This window comes from Toxorhynchites rutilus, chromosome 1 (genome assembly GCF_029784135.1).
Source record: "Toxorhynchites rutilus septentrionalis strain SRP chromosome 1, ASM2978413v1, whole genome shotgun sequence".
In the NCBI taxonomy this organism is placed as follows: Eukaryota; Metazoa; Arthropoda; class Insecta; order Diptera; family Culicidae; genus Toxorhynchites; species Toxorhynchites rutilus.
Genome location: NC_073744.1, coordinates 86773469 through 86798941, shown reverse-complemented (window position 1 = coordinate 86798941; position 25473 = coordinate 86773469). Strand labels below are relative to the sequence as shown.

The 25473-nt window shown below is 37.0% G+C and overlaps 1 protein-coding gene across 1 annotated transcript in view; it reads left to right on the top strand.

The window, feature by feature from the left end:
• Positions 1–25473, top strand: part of LOC129761135 (microtubule-associated protein tau) — a 119219-nt gene that overhangs the window by 44098 nt on the left and 49648 nt on the right. The window contains exons 3-4 of the mRNA XM_055758843.1: positions 22289–23810; positions 23926–23969. Coding sequence (XP_055614818.1) covers positions 22289–23810; positions 23926–23969 — 1566 coding nt within the window. The remainder of the gene's footprint in view (positions 1–22288; positions 23811–23925; positions 23970–25473) is intronic.

The window sequence follows — 25473 nt, the reverse complement described above, 5'->3', positions numbered from 1 at the left end:
GTGCAGTGTTTGCCAAATGATCCATTCACTGAAAAAATCGCTTTCGTTCGTTTAAATATGATCATACACAAATCATTTCCCCCAGCGGCATCCTCTTGTTGTCACGTGCTGCAAATCACGACACAAAAGAGAAAGAGACAACTCTGCATCGGTTCGCACTTCATGATACACCTTCACGCAAGCAGAACCATCATATACACTTTCGGTGCAGAAAGTTTATTTTCTTCTCTGCCTCTAATGGCGGGTTTACATTAGCGAGATCTATATAGCTATAGATGGATTTATTCACGTGAAAATAGGTGTAAACGGGTGAGAATAAATATGATACACTTATTCGAGGTATATACAACTTGAATAAATTCAGCGTTTGTTCTCACTGGTGAGAAATCACTAAAGTTGGATGCAGTTCTACTTCAGGTGAATAAATTCACCGAAAATATGAATATATTCATTATAGAAGTTCACGCTAGTGTAAACGGTTGATGCGATTTCTATAAATCTCATCATATTTCTTCACATGAATATATCACTAGTCTAAACCCACCCTAACATATGCATATCGACCTCTCCATGCATCATGAAACAGCAGGATCGTACGGACTACGCAAAGCGAATGATTCATATTCAGCTAATATAGCAGATCCTGATTTTGGAGTCTCAGAGAGTGCAAACTATATGATTATTTAGCTCGATAGAGGCTAAGGGAAGGGTAAACAGATCATATTTTCCATTTTTAACGCCGCTATCCCTTGAAATATGTATATTCATATAGACCGCATAGTTTTACTATCAACACCGCTCTCTTTTCCCATTCGTTGCTCTCCGCAAATGGTGACCGAATGATGACGTAATTTTTCTTGTATCATTTATTGCATTGAACTTGTCTGTGCAGTGGGTTTCGCTATAGTAGAGCGGGACGAAATATGCGATCAAACTTGTATGCAGGCTTCGAAAATGGTTTGCGATGTTTGATACAGCTCGAATATGCAAACAACATTCTTCGTTCCTCTCTTGGTTTAATCATGTAATGTTACACAAGTGATTACTGTCATTCATACAAGTATCTGAATGATCCTCTCATATTTTCTTATATGTTCGTGAGAGGTTACTTGCATGACACATTGTGTATCATTCGATTTTGGTCGAAATCCAAACACTGATAAAGTGGATAATGAAGTTTGAAAAAACGGAAAAAAAATAACAAAATCACGATTTTTCTCATTTTTATTTTTCACTTTTTTTGTGATAACGTTTTCGGCAAAGTTACCGAGTACAAAGTTTGGCCTTGATATGATGCATCTTCAGTAAAAACTAGGTGGCGCTACCTTCATCACAACGGGTTAAATTACCGATTCGTCATCTTGCCTTCCTCTCCCCTATGTGGACAGCCCCTTAATATTTTTTGCTCAGCTACTTGAACAAGTGATAATCAGAGGACACAATATCTGATGATAGCGGGTGGACTATCTATCCTAGCCAAACGCTAAGAATTTTTGGCGGACTTTCAAAGAAACATGAGGTTTGGCATTATTACCAGGTTACTAGGATTATTCTTGAACAGCGTCTCGATTTGATTATCATCAGTAGCGAACTTGCTTGCGAACGAACTTGCTGGACAACCCAATAACTAGAAGCGTATCCCAGAAAACTTCAACGAAGAAGAGCATCGCTGCTAGGGATACTAGGGATAATTTTTTTCTGGAAATGCAGAATATTTTTCATTTATTATTGAATACACATATATTTTTTTCAATTTCAGTATACCCCCCAGCTACAAAAGCTACAAAAGTCATAACATCATTTCGGAAGGCAAATGTTGTTAGTTATGTTATTGATTAGCATTGGTGTAAACGCGCACCACTCTTTGTCGTATTTTCTCCAAATCTCTGTGAGGCGATACAAATTTTCGACGGAATCATAGTAACCTGTATCATTGTCAATTACTAAAAGGGAGCGTTCACAAAATTGCTCTTAAAACTCAAAACAAAACAAAATATTATCGTACAGAGAATTACAATTCTTCGAAGTATAACTCTTGGGAATGAACAAACCGAACAAGAGACTGTAAGATAACTGCGGCAGTGTTGTCATGTTGAACTCGTTCAAAATTTCGCTGACGACGAACGCATTCTCATGTTGAGCTTGAATACAATGGAAATAACCTAAGAAACTGATAGCGAACCATAATAAGCCTAGGAAGAACAGAAATTGGTTTCTTCATGTTTTATGAATTTGAAATACTGACAGCAGTTCAGTATCAATTCAATTACACCTCAATTCATCGCAGGACGATAATGCAAAGTTATTCCAAAACTGTTTCAAATGGCTTTTTAGCGTTACGTAATTTGTGCACCGTGTACATCAATAAATTAAAAACCCTATAACCCCTTGCGCTGAATTATATATAGAGTGAAATAAGCAAAATGATTGTATTGATTGAATCTGTGCTACCTTTCACTCTCTTAAGTATCTAAAGTTCTATTACACATATCGTATAATATTGAAAACAGAACGACCGGTTTAGACATACAGTAGAACCCCGATTATCCACGAAATTAAGAGGCAAGGATAATAAAAAATGAAAAACGAGGTGCAAACGCGAAAAAAGATGTTTCAGCATGAAAATTATGTTTTATCAAACAGAAATCATTGAATTATTATTCATATGTGAGGTCGTGTACAGAAATGATCAAATAATGTGAAACCATGACCGAAATATGAGAACAAGAGTACATCACACACTAACAAATCTCGGAAAGGCCTATGGGAAAACTATGGAACTCGCTCCATTTTTTGCTGGAGAGAAGTTAGAGAGAAGTTCACATCCATAACATTCTTCAACAAACAAGAACAGCAGTGCGCTAATGATTCCAACAGATGCGCCTAGGATCAGATGTGCGGTTTTCATGGTTTTCATTTCAATTTGCAGCACGTTTTTCGTGGAGACAGCAAGAGTTTCATCCTCTCGTAATTCAGAAAAGTCAATAGAAACCCAGTCAATAGAAGTCGCTCTCCGAATCAGGTTATGAGTTGTCTCGAGAAAAGATGAATATAATTATTCCCAATTGCTGGAAAATACTAACCTTCACCACTTTCTATAAAATTATAAAATCTTCATACGCATTCGTTATTCACTTCCCCATAACGTATATATCATTGTTCAAACGATGTGAACACGCCGCCTATCCATACTTGAACCCAAACAAACTTGGAAACAGAAGAAAACCTAATAGTTCTCACACTCCCAATACCATTGCGACTGCTTGAAGTGCAAATAACAACCGAAAAGTTCTTGTTCACACCATCGCTAAAGTGTTGCCTTTTTCTGCATGAGAAAAGTTTCCGCTTGAATTTCCGTGCGATGATAAAACATTAAGCTTGGCTGACGTGACGAGGCTCTGTGGTTTCGCTAATGATTTTTCTTCGGTGCTGTGTTCGTTACTGCCAGGACTTCCTCGAGGAGGAATGTGAAACTTCAACACGGCATTTTATATGCAGATATACGTATACATTTCCCCGGGAATTGTGGTGCCTCAATATTAAAACATTGGACCTATGACAGCCAATGTCTGCGCGCATTCAGGAGTTGCTGTTTTAACGGAACCCATAAACCTGGTAGAGTCACACCGAAAAATATCAGTAAGCATTTACAGTCACACATAAAAATATGAGTTGTGATTCGCGAAGATATTTATGTTTGTTCAATTGATCAAACAAGGGCGCATATACTTATACACAAATAAGAGTCAACAATCAAATCGGGTCATCATTTCACTTCCATGTAAATTTTATCCCTACAGTAAGGTTGTTGAATTGATGCGCACCGACGAGAAACAGAAATGGCTCCAAGGTTTGCTCGAGGATAATGGGAATTTCAATGATAATTGATTGTCTGCTGTAACGCGATAGTGATGGGTTCATTTGTACATTACCGTGTACATTACGATCGAAGATGTAGTACACGACATTTTTCTTGGTCATGGACTTTGCCAGGAATATAGACGATGTGGTTTCTTGAGTTTTAACCATGAGCTTAAAATGACTTAAAATGACTATAAAATGACTATATACCTTTGTGCTCCCTTGGCCGAGTGGTTAGCGTCACAACTAACATGCCGGGTGTTCGGGTTCGATTCCCGTTCTGGTCGGGGGAATTTTTGGTCAAAGAAATTTCCTCCGACTTGCACTGTGATCACGCGTATTCTAGAGCTTGCCACTCAGAATGCATTCAAGGCGTGTTACTTGGCATAGAGATCTCAACTAAGTACTAATAAAAATGACGCAAGTAATACTACGTTGAGACGGCGAAGTTCCTCTAGGAACGTTAGTGCCATTGAAGAAGAAAGAAAGACCTTTACTTTACCATTCCGCACGCTACACACAGCCGTTCCATCGGAACAACACAATGCGACACTCAACTCTTCTACATGATTGATCTGTTGGAAAATGTCATCTTCTATTCTTCAGGATCACCGCAAGAGGAACTTGATTTTGGTTATCCAAACATTTTTGAGCCGGGAACTACCATTTAAAACAATTGGTCTGTCCGCACTCACTGCATTCACGTCCATCTTGTCAACAGAAAACAAAGAGAAGAAGTTGTTTGTGTTGATTGAATGATGTTGCTGGGCTGTTAGAATTGTTGCTGATATCTTAGAGAGCAAGTATGGGTTTCCCTCACAATATGGTCCCAGCTGCTTTGCAGAATTCGCCCACATGTTGGTCACATGTTGTCCACCAAAACATAGCCAGATAGAGCGGAACCGGCAAAAGTAAGCCGAAACGATTCTGACGGCATAAAGTTTGTTTTTCCCTCTACTTCCAAGCTGGTGGCAGCCCAAGAGTTTTGGAATACCCGAATACCCTCGCTTGCTTTTGTGCAGACCGGAATATGCTTCCCTAACACGTATTTCTGAACTAGGAAAACTCTCATTCCAGACCGACTGATCTTTCAAGTTTAAAGCCGCTATAGCATAAAAAGTAAAAATTGAAGTTGTTGATTCACGCAATCCGGGTATACTTCTGTGTCTGCATTTTTTTCACTCCGGAATGTGTTGTCCTAGCACGGACTACAAAAGCGGGTACGAACACAACGCTTTGGCTCGGTTATTTATGACTACATTGGAAGTTATGCCTTCATATCTCTCACTGAATTTCTACGCATACCGTTAGATAATTATGCAAAATGCTGATAACCAAATGTTGCGATAACGTCGATTGATTCAATAATATGCGTTGGACGTGCATGTCAAAATCGAATTTGAGTGCCTGAAGGCACTCAAAGCAAGCAAATTCGCGGTTCGAAAACTACGTACACATAAGAGATGCAATTATATCAGAGGGAAATGTAAACTACAATGACAATTCTACCGTTCACATATTTTGGTAGTCCTAGACATCATTTCAAACGTCAAAGGACGGCCATCTAATTTACTTGTAACGAGGAACATAATGCACTAATTGATCTTACATGGCAATTGTTCAAACCCTTTCTTTACAATGCAAATATATTGAATTCAATTGAATTCGAAAATTGTTTCATTCAGTCAATAATTTAATCAATACAAACAAGTGCTCACTAAGTCAACGTTAGTCTCATGTCAACCTTGCGGTTATGTCATAGATATCACTTACCCATACTTTTCGTTTCGAAGAAATCCATTCGCCCACCCATTTTTCCAAAATCTTTATATTCGACGAAGTGCTGCTCTGCAAGCGGATGCCCATTGCACAATGGTCCAGGAGATGCATTTAAGTGGAAATTAGCATTTAGAGCTCGACAGTTATTCTCTAGACAAAAACTGTCTTCAACAAAGCTGTTATATATGATAGAGTGCTTATTTTTGGGTTATCAAAAATAGGGTGACCAAAATTAAATTAAATTAAATTAAAAAATCTAACTTTCTCATCTTCTTAGATAGAGATAAATATAGTTCGCCAATGTTGTAGCCCCAGTTATTTTGAACAACTTTGTAGAACAGAGCTTTTTTCTATTTTCTAATCTAATTGTTTATTTAATGTCAAACGTCTTCGACCTAATGGTTGTACAGACTGCTTATAGGGACTTAATTCTATTCTTATAGATTAACCTACTAATATTAAAATCGAACAGTTCAGATACCTCGTTAAAGACGCGGCAGCAAGCGTCTGATGGATTATTTTGCCCATATATAGTACGGTGATTAGGCATCGCCAGGACTCGATGGTGGCGTAGCTGTCGGGATGGTGCGTGTAGGCTAACGTTTCGAAGTAGATAGCTGCAGTCAATTTTGTCTGTCAATACATCGAAAATAAAAATTCTCTGTAGCACCAATCGTCGGCTTTCCAGGGTTTGCATTCCAATAAGTGCACAGCGCTGTTCATAGGGTGGTAGGTTGGTTGGATCATTCCAGGGCAGGCCACGTAGAGCATACCTTACGAAGCGTTTCTGAACACGTTCGATGCGCTGGATATGTACAGCGTGATATGGGGGCCATACTTGTACTGCGTATTCCAAGACGCTGCAAACAAATGCACAGTACAACGACTTCAGAGCGTAGACGTCATCAAAATGAGCTGTGTTGCGTCTCAAAAATCCAACCATCGCATTTGCTCTTGAAATTGTGACCGAGACGTGCTCATGGAAACGCAACTTGCTGTCAAGAAGAACTCCCAGATCTTTGATTCGATTGACTCTCTGCAGTGGCGAGAGATGCAACATGTATCCGTGTACAATAGGGGAGCGAGAGCGCGTAAATGTGATGGCCTTGCATTTTTCAGCGTTTACATGCATTCCATTTTCCTGGCACCAAACCGTTAATCGCTCAATGTCAGCTTGCAGTATGCAGCAGTCTAAATTTGATTGTATTACTCGGTAAATTTTCAAATCATCCGCATATAAAATTTTCTCCGAACATAACCTTTCGCACAAATCGTTAACGAATAATACAAAAATCAGAGGACCAAGAATGCTTCCTTGTGGCACACCAGATGGAATCGTAAATTCGTTGGATTTAGTACCGTGGACCTTGACAAAAGCTTTGCGGGATGATAAGTATGAGGTTAGCAGGTTTATGATCCAGGATGGTAAACCAAGTCGATCCATTTTCAGAATAGCAAGGTCGTGGGGTACTTTGTCGAAAGCTTTGGAGAAATCGACGTAAACAGCATCTACTTGTTGCCGCTTCTCGATTTTGTTGATTAGCATGTGAGTGTATGTCATAAGGTTCGTGGTGGTTGCGCGTTTTTTTACGAAGCCGTGTTGGAACTCTGAAATCACAGGCTGTACAATCGGACATAGTGCACCATGAACTAGACTCTCGAGCACTTTTGCTAGGCAGTTTAAAATCGATATCGGGCGATAGTTTTCGACATCGTGAAAGCTGCCTTTCTTGTGGACTGGAGTTATCGATACAAGCTTCCAAGCTTCGGGAAAAATACCCTCGCGCAGAGATTGGTTGTAAACCATAGAAACTGGTCTGGCGAGCATCGCTGCACAGTTCTTGATGAAGACCGGGGGAATAAGATCCGGACCGGGTCCTTTTGTTGCATCTACTGAACTGAGTGCTTTATGCACCACATCTTCATCAAACGCAAGTACTGGGAAACGGAGATGGCAGACTGTCAATATACTGGCGGGTTGGTTGAGATGAATTGCTTTCATACATGTTTTGGAAAAATTCGGCAAAGAGATTTGCAGAAGAAAGTGGTGAGTCGGAGTTGCTGGATTGATAAACGATTTTGTCCGGTATCCGCGTCAAGTTCTTCCGGTTCCGTACGAAACTCCAGAAAGAAGATGGATTTTGTTTGAATGTGCATTGAAGAGCATTCATGTACTTGCGGAAGCTTTCAAGCTGCAAGTTTTTGTATTTTTCTTCGGCCTCGTGTAGTTCTCTTCTGAGTATTGGAGTTTTGTCGTGAAGAAATCGTTTTCTCGCTTTTCGCAGCCTATTGCGGAGATTTCGAAGCTGTGGAGTCCACCAGGGTTGATTGAAATTCCTAGAACGCTGGGCCTTCAACGGAACTGTTTCTCTAATAATTTCGTTCAATTGTTCATAGAATGTAGATACGGCATTGTAAACTGATGTATGGTAAAGTATGCGATCCCAATCCTGAGAAGCAATTTTGTTATTTACAGTATGATAGTCACAGCGAGAAAAATCAAGCTCAGAGCGAGAAGAAGAGTCATCTTCCATTCGGGAACAAAAGTTAACAATTAAAGCCAGCGGCTTATGGTGGTCGTCCACTTTGAGGAGCGCCGATGGGTAGTCGACAAGACTTACACGGTCAGGGTTGTTAACAAATGTCAAGTCAAGAAGCTTACCGTTGGCGTTCAGTAGGTCGTTAATTTGATGTAACCCAGACGACAATTAGGCAATTAGTTGGAACAAAATACGACATACAACACAGGTTTGCTTACAAGAGGCCGCCGCTTCCGACGGCAGATCGGCGGCCGACTCGGATAGCGTCACTTCGGTTCCTTATCCTCCTTTATTTTCCCTTACTCCAAAATAAAATAAATGAATAAATCATAAATCTCAATTCGATCGTCACCAGTAGATGAGGACTTCGCCCTCATTACATTGACTTCAGAATAAATTTTATTACGAAAAAATGAATTAATAATGCAAATATTTAAAAAAAAATATAGTAATAATATAACAAATAAACACCGATGAGGTTTTTTTCGCGTGAGCATATTTGTATTTGTAGGATTTTGTGCCATTGCTCTTTCTACTTTGCGGTTATTTCCGTTAAGCTTACTTCATTTGAGATTTTTTTAGGTCGCGGGCATTAACATATTTTTGAAGTTCAATGTCAAATTTGAAGTCCAATGTCGAATGAAAAAAGAATACATACATGTCAAAGCAAAGGAATGCAACATCTAAAAAAATTTGGGTTTTGTATCATTCAAAAATAACTGCGATAAAATATCTAACTGGAACGTTCTAAAAATTAAATGAAAGCTCATTAATTAGTTTTCTCGTATTCAATTGATATGTTTGGAAATATATTTTGAAACAAAAAAAAAATTAAACAATAATCCACGTATACGTATAGTGGAAAATATATACTTATTAAAATTATGTACATTTTACCTTTATGCATTGATTTAAAACGAAGTTACAACGTTTCATAAAAAACAGCTTCGTTCTTGTAACTATTTTGTCGAGTGTATTTATCTTGACCTTTCGCGCTCGATTAAAACCTCTCTAATGAGGACGGTGTCACGTCGCGAGAAACCGACTCTTCAGGACAAAGCGAAATAACAAAAAGCAATGGTAGATTCTGTTCCCCAAATCTGTGTTAACTGTTCGATGGAAAGACGTCACATAAGAAAAATCAATACCGAATGTGTGGGAATCACGGAAAGAAAGTGGAACAGCAGAATCGTAGAAATAGCTATGCTTTGCTTTGATGAGTTGGTGGCGGATAACCGAATCATCACATTTTGGGTTGTTTACGTTATGTAGTGATTTATGGTCGGTTCGTTGATTCATAAATTTACTACCCCAAAAAATTTTAGCATGAAATAACATCTTACTTCTGAACAGTATTGGCTCAATTGACAATCTATGACAACCGGCGCTTTTCGATACGGCTTCCGTTTATAATGGCAGAGGCCAATATTCGTAGCACAAGGAAAATCAAGAAAGCTCTATGAGAACGAATTGGATATCGTATATTTCGTTTTGAACCCTAATTATCGTTCATTTTGACTGATAAATATTGTTTACATGAATGTTTGTTTTTTTGTTACTACTTGTTACGATCGACAACCGGTCAGCAAGTAACGGTAGCGAAATTGTTAATCCATCTACCTTCGAAACCCCCTCGAAAGAAGCACGTTACACTGAGTAGCGTAACTGTCATGTGAACTGTCAGCTTTGCTAGACAGTTACATTGTATGAAAATAAAAACTTTATAAAGTACTCGCGCTGAATTCATTGTAGATTTTCTTTGCCAAACTATTGTTTTTTACCTACAATTTATATAAATAATCAATACGGACAGTTTACGTGAAGACTAAAAATGTAAGAAACCTAAAACTATGTCATGCAATTATGAATTTCTGAATAATACTAATTTCAGCTTGAAGCTTACTACAAACAAATACACGAGTTTGCTTTTGAGAGTCCGAATCGTGAACGTGCCCGTAACATAATCTTCAAGATTTTTATCGATAAATCTACCGGACAATTAAAAATGTCGCAACAGGTTTCGAACGAAAACACAGTGACTACTTTGTGTCCTGCATGCGGACGCCCGGATGAAGCCGAAACCAATATGGTTCAGTGCGAGCGGTGTTTATTCTTCTACCACTTCGGTTTTGCAAACGTTGGCGAGAGCATTGCGGACGATGATCATCATTTCGTTTGTGTGCGCTGTAACGATCGTGCACCGACAGTCGTGTGTACCGCTACAGGAGTGTGAACGTCTCCGTAACACTACTTTTATCTGTAGGACTCTTTGGCTCAATCATGTAGTATATAACATCAATGCACAGTAATGAATTTACTTTTAATAATCAAGAATTGAGGCAAAATAAGTTATAAGTTAATCAGTTGTCAGTCCTTTATTCAAAACAAAAGACAACAAGGCATTGAATTGATACTGAATTCCCCGAAATCATAACAAACAAGTTTCTTAACGGAACATCGTGTAGCAATGTTCCCCACTGGTTCGATTATCGCCGTTTTCATAAAAAAAATTATAAAAGCAGTGATACTACCGTGGCCACGTGTTATCCCTTGTCGCTTTATTGCGTTCTCAATCGCTTAGTTTCAAGTCGTAGTATCCACTGGATGCCGACAACACGCAATCCTATGTCACGTAACTTTAGCCCGACAACTACGCGAAATATCTCGACTAACGCGATATACGCGAGTAATCCTACATCCCTAAAGGCATAATCGAAATGTCGGAAAAGTTTTTCAAAAATTTCCTCAAAAGGTTATGTGATGGATATTTGAGTGGTGATGGCACGATGCTCATGGCATGATGGAACAGCACCAGCAATAAAAAAACCTTTTTTTCCTGAATCCGAATAATTTGAACGATTTCTCGTGTTCAGGAAAAACATCGAATTGATTACTTCATCTAATTATGACAAGGAATGAAAATAGATTTTCTATAGTTGGAGCACTAAAAAGCACCATCTTTTTATTCCTAATAGTTGTCACACTTTGACTTTGAACTCGACTTATACAAACTGAAACCATTTCTTAAGGGAGTGTTCTGGTCTAGAAATTAAAAAAAAATCAATTTTTTTTCCTTTCTGTAGTTTAGGCATTCAAGAATATACCATAGAAAGGACTTACCGAAAATCCTATTATTTACCGAGCTAGAGCCATTTTAGTGATGCGGTATCTAACCTGGTACGGCCATAACAACCAGAAGGGCTGGATCATGTACGCCATGGCACAACTTTTTTTAACCTTCTCACTTCATCAGCTTTTAGCTGTACTAGTTATGAATATTCTTTCTTCGACCAATTTTTGGTTCATTGTTAAAAGATATATGAACAAATAATGATATAATGGATAGTCGAAATATTCTTTGTTTTATTTTTACGGTACATCCGAAATTCGTGTCTCTACACTAGAATACCCCCTTAATCTAGAGCTTAAGACAAATCATAGGAAATAAATTTCCATAAAATAACACCAAATTATATTTTTTAATTTATACATAAAAATGTTACGAATTGAACATTAACCCCTTAGCGTACGAATTAATCTTCAAAAGAGCGGACCAAATGCAAACGCTTCAATGAGTCACGCATTGAGTAATCTCACTACTCTGCAGAGCGTATTAGCGCCTTATGATATGCAAGCTCACCACGAGAGAGACTCGATGTTGTACTTGAAAGGGTTAATAATAATTTTTCAAAGAAAACATGAAAAAAGTTGTTGTCAGTTGTTGTCAGAAATACTTTTTCCCTGTAAAGGTGCCCATCTCACGATGTATGGGGGACTTGTTGGAAATTGTAAGGACTATTTATGTCATTTTTTTCAAAATTTGAAGAACACATGTTTTCGAAAAAAAAATTTCAGTTTTCAAAATCATTTATGATCACTTACATTTCATTCCTTAACCAACATTTTGTAGATCTCATAGTTTCTAAATTAAGATTTCTCGAAAAAAAAGTTTAAAAAAAACTCAAAAATTCGAAGAAATTTCACACAAATCAGACCTACAATATTTAAGTGAAGGAACGAAACGTAGGAAATTATTCATGTTTTTACTAAAAAATATCAAACAAATTTTTGAAAAATAGATTCATTGGAAAAAAATTGAAAATCAAAATTTATTTTTTTCGAAAGCATGTTTTTTAAAATTTTGAAAATATAGATATGAATAGCTCATACAATTTCCAACATGTCACTCATAGATCAACTTTTTAATGTTTTTCTTCGAAAAATTACTAATTATGTTTAATTCGTAATTATTTTTATGTATAAATTATCACGATTTACATGCTCTGCTACCTTTTTTATTTATTTTTTAATAATGATGATAGTCCTACCTCATTCCCCTACAAAAATTTATAAACATGTGAAGAACATGTAAAACGCGAGAATTTACAAAAAAAAAACATAAATTTACAAAAAAATTTTTTTTTATATTTCCAAAGAATCTGGCTGGGTAAAGGAGTGAAAAGTCCCCCAAACCAAATCAGCAGCTGTATGGAAAATATTGTATAGGGTACCAAACAAAACATTTTGACAGAAGTACCATATATTTCAGTCCTTATATGGTACACCATAGGATCTATGGTGAAAAATTTTAAATGAATTTTTATTTTTATTTTAAATTTTTTTTTTTAGATTCAGTACTACTCTAGTTTGTATTCAAATTGGTTCCTACGTCTATTTTAGGTATATGTAAGTTTTTCAGAACTTTAAGAGTGTTTTCCGCGGTACAATAAAAATTATATATATTTTCAGGCATTTTGAAAAAAACAATTACTCTGAGATCCAATTTTACTCTAATTTTTATTTAAATGCGTTCATATGTGTTGTTTCTTTTCCACATGTAGCGTAATTTTTTCTTGAATTTTTAAGAGGATTACGCGTAAAAAATTGTTTTTTGGCCTTTGGGCATTTTGAATTTAGAGACCCATTACTGCTCTAATATTAGGCTGTCAAAAAAGTCCTGCGGTATTTTTTTGAATTTTCATTTGTTCATAAAATTAGTTACAATCATCTGTTTTAAGTCAAATATGCGCCGTTTAGTTCGATGACTTGTTCCCAACGAGATGCCAACTTCATAATACCTCTGTTATAGAAGCTCGCTTCCTTATTGGCAAAAAACTCGGATAGCCAATTTTCACAGGCCTCTTTTGTGGCTAACTTCTGACTACCTAGCTCGTTCGCCATGGACAAAAACAGGTGGTAGTCACTTGGTGCAAGGTCCGGACTATACGGCGGATGCAAAAGAACCTCCCATCCGAGCTCCCGGAGCTTCTGGCGCGTCACCAAAGAAGTGTGTGGCCTGGCGTTGTCCTGATGGTAGACAATGCGGCCTCTGTTTATCAAAGATGGCCTCTTCTTCATGAGTGCTACCTTCAAGCGTTCCAGTTGTTGGCAGTACAGGTCCGAATTGAGCGTTTGGCCATAGGGAAGCAGTTCATAATAGATTATTCCTTGACAATCCCACCAAACACACAGCAGAACCTTCCTGGCCGTTAATGAGGGCTTAGCCACCGTCTGAGCCGCTTCAGTGGGCTTCGACCACGACCGTTTGCGCTTCACGTTGTCGTAAGTGACCCACTTTTCATCGCCAGTCACCATCCGCTTCAGAAACGGGTCGATTTTGTTGCGATTCAGCAGCGATTCACATGCGTCGATACGGTCAAAGATGTTTTTTTGCGTCAACGTGTGTGGCATCCATACATCGAGCTTCTTTGTGAATCCAAGCTTCTTCAAATGGTTAATAACGGTTTGTTGACTTATCCCCAGCTCTTGGCCGATGCTACGGCTGCTACTATGCCGGTCTTTCTCGGCTAATTCAGCGATTTTGTCGCAATTTTCGACGACAGGCCTTCCGGAGCGTGGCGCATTTTCGACGACCTCTACACCAGAACAAAAACGTTGAAACCATCGTTGTGCGGTGGAAATGGAAACTGTATCGGGTCCATAAACTGCACAAATTTTATTGGCAGCTTGAGATGCATGTTTGCGTTTGTCATAGTAGTACTGTAAAATATGTCGGATTTTCTCTTTATTTTGCTCCATATATGCGACACTATAACTCACGAACGACTTAACCAAACAAAACACTGTCAAGGACTATATTATAGCGCGCAAAATACCTTTCCAACAAGCTATAGTATGACTCGATACAATGAATACAACTAGAACTACGCGCTTACAACGACACCTCGCGGAAATACCGCAGGACTTTTTTGACAGCCTAATATTTTTTAAATTTTGTTTTTCATCTGTCTACATTTTGTCGGTATATTTAGGCAATGCTCTACAATTGTTTTTCTCGTATCTTAAATTTTATGAGATTATCTTTACATTGGATATAGGAGTCAGCAGTACGATAGAGCTCTGTGAGAAAAAAATAAAGTCCTTGTGGGAAGACCATTCGGATTAATGAGAAGAACACTTAAAAAAATCCGAATTGTTTTTATTTTTTTTATTTCAATCATACAATTGAAAACCACGAATACAATAAAATAATCAATTTCAAGAAAATAGAAATAATAATGCAGACGATGAAGAAAATTATTTTTGTGTCTCGCAATGCTCTTAAAAATTCAGGAAAGATTACGCCACTTGTAGAAAAAAACACACATACGACCGCATTTAAATAAAAATTAGAGCAGAAGTGGGTCTCAAAGTTATATTTTTTTCGAAAATTTAGAAATGCCAGAAAATATATAAAATTATTTTGTACTGCGTATTAATTTTTTTTTTATTATTAGATTTTTTGATGAAAAAATAGTTTGAAGATATTTTTCATTACACCTTAGTAAGATGTACTTTCAGTATTTTTTCGTATTTTTGTCACAAAGCTATTGAGAATGGCGTGAAATAAACGAAAAAGTACGTTTTTCATTATAGATCGCATGTTAAACCACATAGGGGTTCAAATAAACCGGCAAAATTTCTTATTTAATATCCTATACAATATTTGCCATACAGCTGGTGATTTGGTTTGGGGGCACTTTTTACTCCCTTACCCGGCCAGGTCATTTGAAGGGAAACTGGTATCAATTAGTGATAAAACGGATAGTAGTTTGGCTGAATATCGGATAGCTTTATCCGGCAGTCGGATATTCGGCTTTTTATTTGCGAATACGAAACTGGATGACACTGCACTTGTGCATGAAGCGAATAAAGGATTACATTTTAGAAGAAATGAACACATTTTACATAAAAATAATGAAAAAAACGAAAGAGTTTTTTTTCTGATAAGGACTCAACTACTTAGGAGAAGATCAGAATGACTTAATTGCAACCTTTTTAGAACCGAGGATATAAGTCAGACTGTATAGACCAGGGATGGCCAAACGGTAGTCCGCGGTCTACCGGTCGCCCGGTCGCCCGCGTAGGTATTCCTAGGCGCCCGCCAGCTGGTCTAGGATAGTGTCACCTTCAAACGCACAGGATTCCCTCCACCTTTTGCCTCGAACATGTTATAAGGTGCTTATGCTGACCTGATGAAATGAGGGGCTTAGAATGCAAGGGGTGTGAGTGACTTGATCGATTTCTCTTCATCAACTTATTATTCAGTTAATAACTCAACTGCAAAAACGTTCCAATTTAAGATTGCTATAGAATCCGATAGATGAGGTTCTGACCTATCTTCCACATTGTCAAATATAGCTGGGAATGTATTTCCAGCTAAGTTATGACCAAAAGAGAGAGTCGATGTAGAGAAATGGATCAAATAACTTACACCCCTTTCATTCTAAGCCCCTCAAATATCTACTTTTACAAATCCCGCATACGTCGCGTTTGAAGACTACGAATGCGAGTTTTAATGAAGTATTGTTATTTTAAATTCAAAACAATGATAATGTCATGTGAATTAATTGTTTAGACTTTTTTTTTCAAGAAATATTGTCATGAATAGAACAACAACAGTGGTGAATGAGAAATTAGCAATTTCTAAAATTAAATATTTGGCCCTATTTTGTAATTCTATTTGAACATAATTTTGCTGGTTAGCTCTATTTTGCTGTTATAGATACAGTCGGGTGAAAGCTGTCGGTATAATTTTTCGAGCTGTTGGGTTTACCTGTTGCATTCCTGGTGTTTGTTTTGGGAAACATTTCGGCAATGTTTTGAAATATACTATTCGCCGACGTTCGAGAAAGAACTCGATTCGATAAGGTTCTATCGATTTTTTGTTCGATGTTTTTAGTTCTTATATCAATATAGTTAGTTGAGGATTATAATAATAATGTTGGGGGGATTTTTATGGAAAATAAATGCTTCGTATGTTCATGAATGGCAATTTCCTTGAAAAAAAAAGATATAGATTGATGAGATTTTACAGAAAATAAAGTATTACCTATCAATTATTTAGTAACCGATAATAATTTGTATTTTATAAAATAATTTGTATGACCTATCTTTTCCTCCAATTAATCTTCCTATGAGGGGGTCTCCGTAGCCACATTGGTTGCGCGTTCGCTTAGTAAGCGATCGATCGTGAGTTCATAACTCAGGGCCCTCATTGACCATCTTTGTGTTGTTACAGAATAGCTACGTCCACGCAACAATCATCAGCGATGGAGATCGATCCACGGTCGAAATAAGATCGATTCACCCATACAACTGCTCTGCTCTGCAAGACACATCGGGCTGCTGTTCTATAAATAACTCAACAATGATCAATCAACTGTCTCCGCTGTCCGGTGGTCCAACTGGATAATGGAAGAACAGAAAGAATACTCTTACGCCTAAATGGCTAATGTGTGAATGTACCATATGTAATGGTATAGAAGAAATACTGGCGAATGGCAACTGTGTAATGTGCTAATTATAGATATGATAACCATGTGACATGTACACGATTAAAATTCGGCTCTGTTACAGCTAAACTGCTAATGAGGATAAAAAAATGGGATAAAATAAAATCTTCCTATGCACGAGCATATTGTCTCACTGACCGAGAATCAATAATTTTGTTTTGAGGAGGCTGAATTCGAAGACAATCGAAACTGAATGAAATTGAAAAAAAAATATTTTCTGGAGTTTTTTTTATTTAATTATATATTTTATTACTTTAATTAAACACGAGTAATGTTCAAAAATACACAATAGCAAAATTACAGAGACACGCACAGTCTGTAACTCTATGCGCGAATAACTCGTATACACGAGTTATGATTTTACGCGCGAGTACAGGAGGGTTAAAACTTTGTTTTATTGTCTACTACAACTTCATTTTCTAATAACTATTTGATACAGTTAACGTTGGTAGACAACAGCCTAACATTTGAACAATTAGTCGCCCCTAATGCCGAAAAGTTTGGCCACCCCTGATATAGACTATATGGGAGTTCTTGGAACGTTATAGTCTTGCTGGCAATGTTATTAGAGTACATAAAATATCTTGCGACGAATCTCCTGAGAGTAACAGCTCATTGTCGCCTTCAAGAACTTTAAATGAAACAAAAGAGACGAAACTGAATCAAACCTTATACACGAAACTCACGACTCACAACTCACGAAACTTTGGTGGTCGTTAAAATTTAAGCAATCAATCGAGCACAAGGATTGCTAGAGTTTATCTTTCAGCTCCTTGCAGTAGTATTGCAGCGAAGACTGTTCTCTAAAGTTAGCCTGATTTACGAAGCAAAGCGTAATCGGTTGCCATCATCAACTTCCGAAAATTTATTATTTATTCATCATAACAATAGCCACTGGGTTATTTTGAGTACTGTTCATAAATAATTGTTATGAGTAAAAATTAATTTCATTTAAAAAAAAATCGCATTTCAGTAATCAACCCTTATTTGAAATTATGGATAAATGGTTTTGCTATGCTATGCTAGACAGCTAATGAGTTATTTTGTTATGATTTATGTTGTTTTTTATCTTCGCTTATTTTTTGTCGGCCTATTTCCGCCACTTCAGTGTCAATCACCGACATCAGGGAGGGGACTACACCTGTTCCTACCTATCAGACTCAACAACTCATGAGCCGGGCCAACTTCTTTTACTTTCCTTCCGAATAAAGCCGTAACCAGAGATTTTTCACCTCAGAGAACCCAACGACGCCAGCTGGGAACCCAAGCCGAAAATTGAAAATCGTAAAAAAAATTTCGATGCCAAATGACTTAAAAATGCATAAATCGAGATCTGGTGTCATCTCGAAAAATTTTTTTTTGGCAAATAATCGACCTTCTGGGATTTAGCCTGAGTGGCAATGAAGGTTTGGAAAAAAAATAATTATCGAATTCAAAGAACCGACTATGTACATTTTGTTTATTGGCCCAAAAAATGACATGTGCAAAATTTCAGCTCAATCGAACATGATTTGGGGGCGCTTCAAAGCACTCAAAGTTTTGATTTTAATAAATGTTTCTGTGATGGTTGAACACTCCTCTCCCTCCTTAACACTCGGTTTACAGACTTTTCTTATATACCTATCTCTACGAACATGCGTCATTTTGACGCATCACACATATACAGCCATTCCATGCCAAACCGATATAGTGTTTCTCAAAATTTCGTGAAAAGTGATAGATTTGTTTCTCATCGCAAAATATTAGACCCATATATTGATCATTTCGGTTTTAGGGTGGTGCGAAAAATCAGTTTTTCTTTCCAAAAATGATTTTTTTAATAACTTTTCAACTATTGGACTGATTCAGGTAATCGATGAATCAAATTGAAGTCAATTACCTGGTATTTTTTGGAAAAATACTACACTAGCAAAAAAAAAAGAATTTTGTTCTCGTGATCATCGATTGTATCTAAATTCTTATGGTTTATGTGGTCTCGGGACCAAGGGAAAAATATTGTTTTTATATTTTGTAGTGAAAGCTTAAGTTTTTTTTTACATACCATATCGGAAAATCAAAGATGTGTTGTTTTTTGTTTTGAAGTTATGATTTTTCAAAGTCAACATATTTTCAGTCTTCGTTCAATATTCCTAGGTGACTAGCCTAGATCTATGCGACTAGAATCCATTTTTTTCGCAAGTGTAGTATTTTTTTTAAGAAGACTAATTCATTGATTTCAATTCAATATGTAGATTATCTAATTCGGTTTAGTAGTTCAAACGTTATGTTTTTTTTTTGAAAAAAAGGGGAAAAAATATTTTCCGGGCCATCGGTTAACTTTGAAAAATAACAAAACTGAAAAAGAACACATCATTGATTTTCGGATATGTTATGTAAAAAATCCTCAAGATTCCTTTCAAGAAAAAATATTAAAAAAAGCGCCCTTGGTCCCGAGATCATGTAAACTCTAAAAAAACAAACACAGGTCGGACTCGATTATATATAGACTCGATTATATACAATTTTGGACTCAATTATATACAGTTTGAGAAACAAATATTTTTTTACATTTCAAATATCACTTATTTCAAGCAAAAATGTAACCTTTCAACGTTAAAGTGAAATTTAAGTGGATAGTATATGTACAGTGTAGTATTTTTTTAATTTTTGAAGATTTTGCCATTTTCACCAGGAATTGTTTATAACAATATTGCAGCGAAATTAAGAAAAATTGAAGTTGAGTGTAAAAGAACAAGTCGTTGAACGGTTAGAGAGCTTTAGTTTAGTTGATAGGAACGATCAAGTTTGATATGAATTTTTTGAACAAAATTAATAATGACATGTTAAAAACTACTAACTTTAAAGTTTTAACTTTCAAAATGTTATTTAAATTCACTAATTTAGATGTTCCACTACTATACCATGTACTATATTTTCTCATCTTTCAAATGGAAGCAACAGAATCGTCTTTCGTAGCGTACTTTTTAATGTAGAGCAGTTTGAGGTAACATAGTTCGAAAAAGAAAAAAAGTTCTATAACTCTCTCATTGTTGAAATTCGAACATATGCGTAGAAGGATTTTCTTTTCACCAAATATGATCGTCTATCACCTCCTGAGAGGTTCTGGATAATTTTTTTTTCATGTGGGAAAGGTGTTTTCTGACATCAAGAGGATGAATCAAATATAAAATTCTTCTTTTATATTCAAAAAACGTAACATATATACATAAAAAATTTAATAAAAAACATTTTTTTGACTCGATTATATACAGGATTCAATTAGATACAGTGAAAAGTAATCGTAGCCTTATATAATCGAGTCCGACCTGTACAATCAATAATTACGAAAAACAGATTTTAATTTTTTAAAGTTTAGTATAGAATATTTTAGTATATAGGTATCGGTCCAGTAGCTCGAAAGTTATAAATTTAAAAAGTCAGAAAAATTGGAAAAAAAAACAAATAAATAAATCTAATATTTTGCAAAAAGAAACAAAACGACCACCTTTCACGAAGCTCTGAGAATCACTATATCGGTTTGAAAAGGAATGGCAGTATAACAACATTTAGAAAGCAATTTCACTATATACTATGAGAAAAAAATGAAAACATCATTTGATCATTTCATTTGAGATAACTATATTGAATAACGGAGATAGCGGATCGAAGTGTCGGTACAGTACTATATATTATTCATATATTATTGGCGTTTTTTTGTTATTTTGTATTATTTCATGAACATTTAAACAATTTTCTACATTTCATCCCGTGATCAAAATTTTGGAGGCATTATATTTCTTGAGTTTTAAATTTTTGTAAAAATCTCGAAAATTTTGTTGCCCCTTCTCAAAAAGTAGTCTGATTCTTTTCTGAATATTACAAGTATGCAAAGTTGCTTAAAAGACCCATGTGTTTACACCCACAACTTTTCACTGATATCTGCGATGGTACTGCCAACGTCCTGTCCAGTTGGCATGAAAATCGTCCATTGCGTCGTACATTGAAACCAGAATTATAATGTCCGACCGGCTAACGAATGCAGGAAAAGGCAAGACATACGACAAACATCGCCAGCTCCCGATATCACTTAGAGAAACATAGAATTGTTTTTTATGGACATCAAGTGTTTTCGTTTATTTTGTGGAGATGAACATGAGCGTGATGTGGACGCACCTAAATTACGTGAGCGAAACAAAGATAAAAAATAGATTCATTTTGATGGGAACTCACTTGAATGAATTTACAGATATATAAAGGTTTACTTAGACTATTTTCAATTTTAGGCATAAAACGGTAAGAAACGAAGTAAGATCACCAGTTAGTACTATAGCTCTCCACTAATTTATAAATAACACCTTCGTCAGCCACAATTCGGAATGTAACATTTAACTGTATTCCGTAAACCACCACAATGTTGAAAATGGCTACATGCAAACTATCACTTAACTAAGTAGATCTATTACAAATACCTAGATTACTTTAGCTCACACCTGAACTAAGTTGTAGCAATACATATTTAGAGCCCCATCCCAACGACCGACAGCAAGGAACTTTAGGGGATATTCCAAAAAACGAATGGAACCATACTACACAATTGATCACGTTAGTAATTATTGTACATATCCCAGACAACCAAATGTACATAAAACGCTAAATAATAGTTTTTCAGTGTAAATAAACCAACACTGGATTACGACAAATTGCTTCTTTTGGATTTCCTTATATCGTATCGCCCTACACAATCTGTCGTTCAGTAAACCACTCTCTTGCCTAAACATAAACGTGTCTTCCTCACAGGGAGGCCCCACAATAAAGATTATCTTCACGACGTTACGAACAAATAGAAATCACCTGCTTCGAAACTTGGATATAATACTCACACAGAGGCCTAAATCAATCTGCTAATCGATGAAGACAATGAATGATACGCTTTCTATTTTTAAACATTAATAAAGTTTATCCGTCAAAAAATGGTAAGCATGTATTGTTCGAAATAGATACTTGTGGTTCGCCTGGAATAATAGAGAAGGAGAAAAGTTTTTAAGGATATAGAAAAACTTTATCGTACTGAAACTAAAGCAGCTCGAAATATGTGATAAGACTCTCATATTATTTGAGACATCAAATTGAATTTTAACCCGTTGACTTCTCGTAAATGGATGCACCAAAAAAATTATCAAACTTAACTTTAAACCAGTAAACATATATGCTAAAAATTTTCAATCTAGAAAGTTTCCCTTTTTCTAATCGAAACTCGAAACCCGTACACAATTGTATCAAACATAGTATATATTTTTTGTATTTACAATACTAATGGTTCATTCATACATTCAGAATCAAGCACCTTTACCACCAAAACCAAATTTTGGTTCAGCAACATCGGGATCTTCGGTTGTACCACCTCCACAATCGCCATCACTTGTTCGTCAGCTCTATGCCAAACCGATAATAGCACCACAAATCCCGGATCTAGCAATCAAACAACCAGCAACAACAGGATACCATCCAGTAGCTACTTATAAATCCAACCCGCAAACAGGGCAGGCTAATCCACCGTACTATCAACCTGGAGCGAGACAAATGATGAACCAAAATGGACCAGGATTGCAACGACCCCCAAATCCACCGGTGCCACAGCAGAACATGCGGCCGATGGCACCACCAATGAACAGACCAGGTGCTCCTGTTGCTAATAGACCTCCTGGGCCGCCAGCATCACCGGCACCTGGTCAATTCCCAAACAGCCCAAATATGAGACCACAAATGCCTTCTCCTCAGCAGCCCGGGATGCAAAGACCGCCGATCGCCCAGAATATGCGTCCTGCTCTTCCGCAGCAAGTGAGAGCACCAAGCATAATTCCACAGAATGCGAGACCACCATTTTCACCGCAAAATTCAACGGCTGCTAGTAATCAACCGATTCGACCAGCGGTTCCTCCGGTTCGCCCTATGAACATTGGACAACAGCCACAACCACAACAAGCGCATATCAATGTCCAACAAAATCGCCCTGCACCAATTCCTCAACAAATCATAAATAATAGACCACCATCGATACCTTTCAAATCCCCACTGCAGAATAGTAACACGAATGATCAGTTTGGGTCGGAACGTGAGTCACCAGAGAGTCGAATGCAATCTGATTCTAATTTGGGCAAAATAGACAGTCCTAAGGGTAGCTACCTATCAACAGACGATGACGAGGACGTCGTTATCGGTAAAATAACTCCATTGGCATCGTCGAGGTCTCCAGAAGGACAAAATAGTCCAACTTCTAAAACTAACCCATCAATACCTTTCAATAGGTCCGACAGCCAGATGTCCATCCCTTCCAGACCACCGTCTGGGTTAGGAAATTACGCAAAAGTGTCCGATACAGTGCTCAGAAATTTCTCTTCGCCATTGCAACCACCACATTCCAATGAAATAGTGTATAAGGAAAAACATCTGCTATCAACAGAACAGAAACCCTTCGATGGTTCTAGTCACATCGATAGGGGCAAAACGCCTTCACCAGATCAGGGTATGCAAGGGAGTGCAGCGCAATCGGAATCTATGAGCCGCATGCCGAGTACGGAGAATAAACCTAGAAAACCATGTTTAGAGCTACCTTCAGATCGTATTCAGGCTTCGAATATACTGAGCAAAACGAAGCAGGCAACACCGACCACACCAGGAGCGGAACGGGTTACATTCGTTTTGCCGGACCAAACAATTAGTAACCAAAACATAGACACATTGAGAAAAACTCCTGTTCCGACCAATGTTCCTAAAAAGCCCGAAACAGAGACGCGTGGACGAAGCTCTTTCAAGAATAATCCTTCAATGGACCAGACCTATAATCATTATGATAACCGTAAGAATTTTTAATATTTTTATTTCGATTATTGCGCCTTACCGTTCTCCTTTGATTATTCATTATGAATGCATCTTGGTATATATTAATTGATAATTATTTTCTTTTCCTACAGAAGGTGACAATGACAGTGGTGTGGACGAATCAACACAAGAGAAGGTGAGAACTGGTTTCAATTTAGGAAGCTTCCTGTAGAAATTTTGATTTATACTATCAGTTGTTCTTTTAAAACTTCAATTGTTCAGTTTGGAGCTCCAATTAGTACAGTTTTATGATACGAATAACATGGATAATGTGAGATAATCGATCCCAGAATTTATTCGACAAAATATAATTCAGTTTGAGGAAGATCATACATAATCGAATCATTTGTGTGACATCTGCTTTTGCGCGTACTGTTAGAGGGAGTAAATCATGAAATGTATTTATATGCGAAGGTTCGAATATTTACAGTTTGAACGGACGTGATGATTCACAAAGTCAGTCATTGTGCCGAGCTATGCATCGTAGATGTTCTCTGGCAAAAGGACAATACTATCCGGAATGTTTTTGTCGAATGAAATAGACTTCCTAATCGAATCGTCCTGTGCGTATAAAAACAAATAATTAAAACAAAGGCAGATAAGATTTACAGTGCAGTCAACTCCCGTTGTACAACATCTATAAGACCAGGTGATGATCTTGCTGTTTTGTGCCATAATAAATAAACAATGCTTCAACTTATATTCTAGTGTATTGGTATTGGTGACTACCATACACTGCATGATTTTCATATGTGTGTGTGCAAGTGCTGAGCGTAAACCAAAGATTTTGTATTTTCCAAGTGTCAATTTTCGATAAGACCAGTTACATTTTTCCGTTGTTTTAGTTGTTTCGATCAATAAATCTGGAAAATGACGAAGGGAAAGGTGCTCACGGAGAGAAAAGAAAGACAAATCGAAGCGTTTCACCAAGAAAATGTTGGTATCAGAGAAAATCCTCTTCGGATTGGACGATCCCATCAAGTAGTGCTCAATTATTTGACGATTCCTCAAGGATACGGTAAGAAGGAGAGCGCTCCACGTAAATCGAAGCTCTCTGACCGGTATAAGCGGGAAATAGCTAGAACAGATTCAAATACCTCAAAATACCTCAAAATATATGCAAATAAAGCAATATTTCAATTTAAATGTTACTCGGCTGACAATTCGTCGAGTTTTGGTAAACAATCCTCACATAAAGAGGGTTTAAAAGGTTAAGGCTCCTCATCTTACACCATCTCACATCGGAAGACGTTTGAGTTTTGCCAAAGCTCACATGAACCGACAGTGGGATATGGTATGTAGTGACAAAGAATGTTTCCATAAGAATACATTTTGCTATATACCATAACGAGAAGTTCTTCAATGTATAGGTTATCTTCACTGACGAAAAAAGGTCAATTAGGATGGTCTTGATGGTTTCAACGGGTACTGGCGTGATTTACAGAAGAAGGAACAGTATTTTTTAACCAGGAATTTTGGTGCAAGCTCGTGCATGGTTTGGGCGGAATTCTGTGCAACCGGAAAGCTCAAGAAAGCATTCACATCATTCAAGGATTACATACATGTTCTGGAATCTCCTCTCGTACCGTTTTGGTGTGGATATCGTCACAAAAAATTACATTCCAGCTAATATTCATACT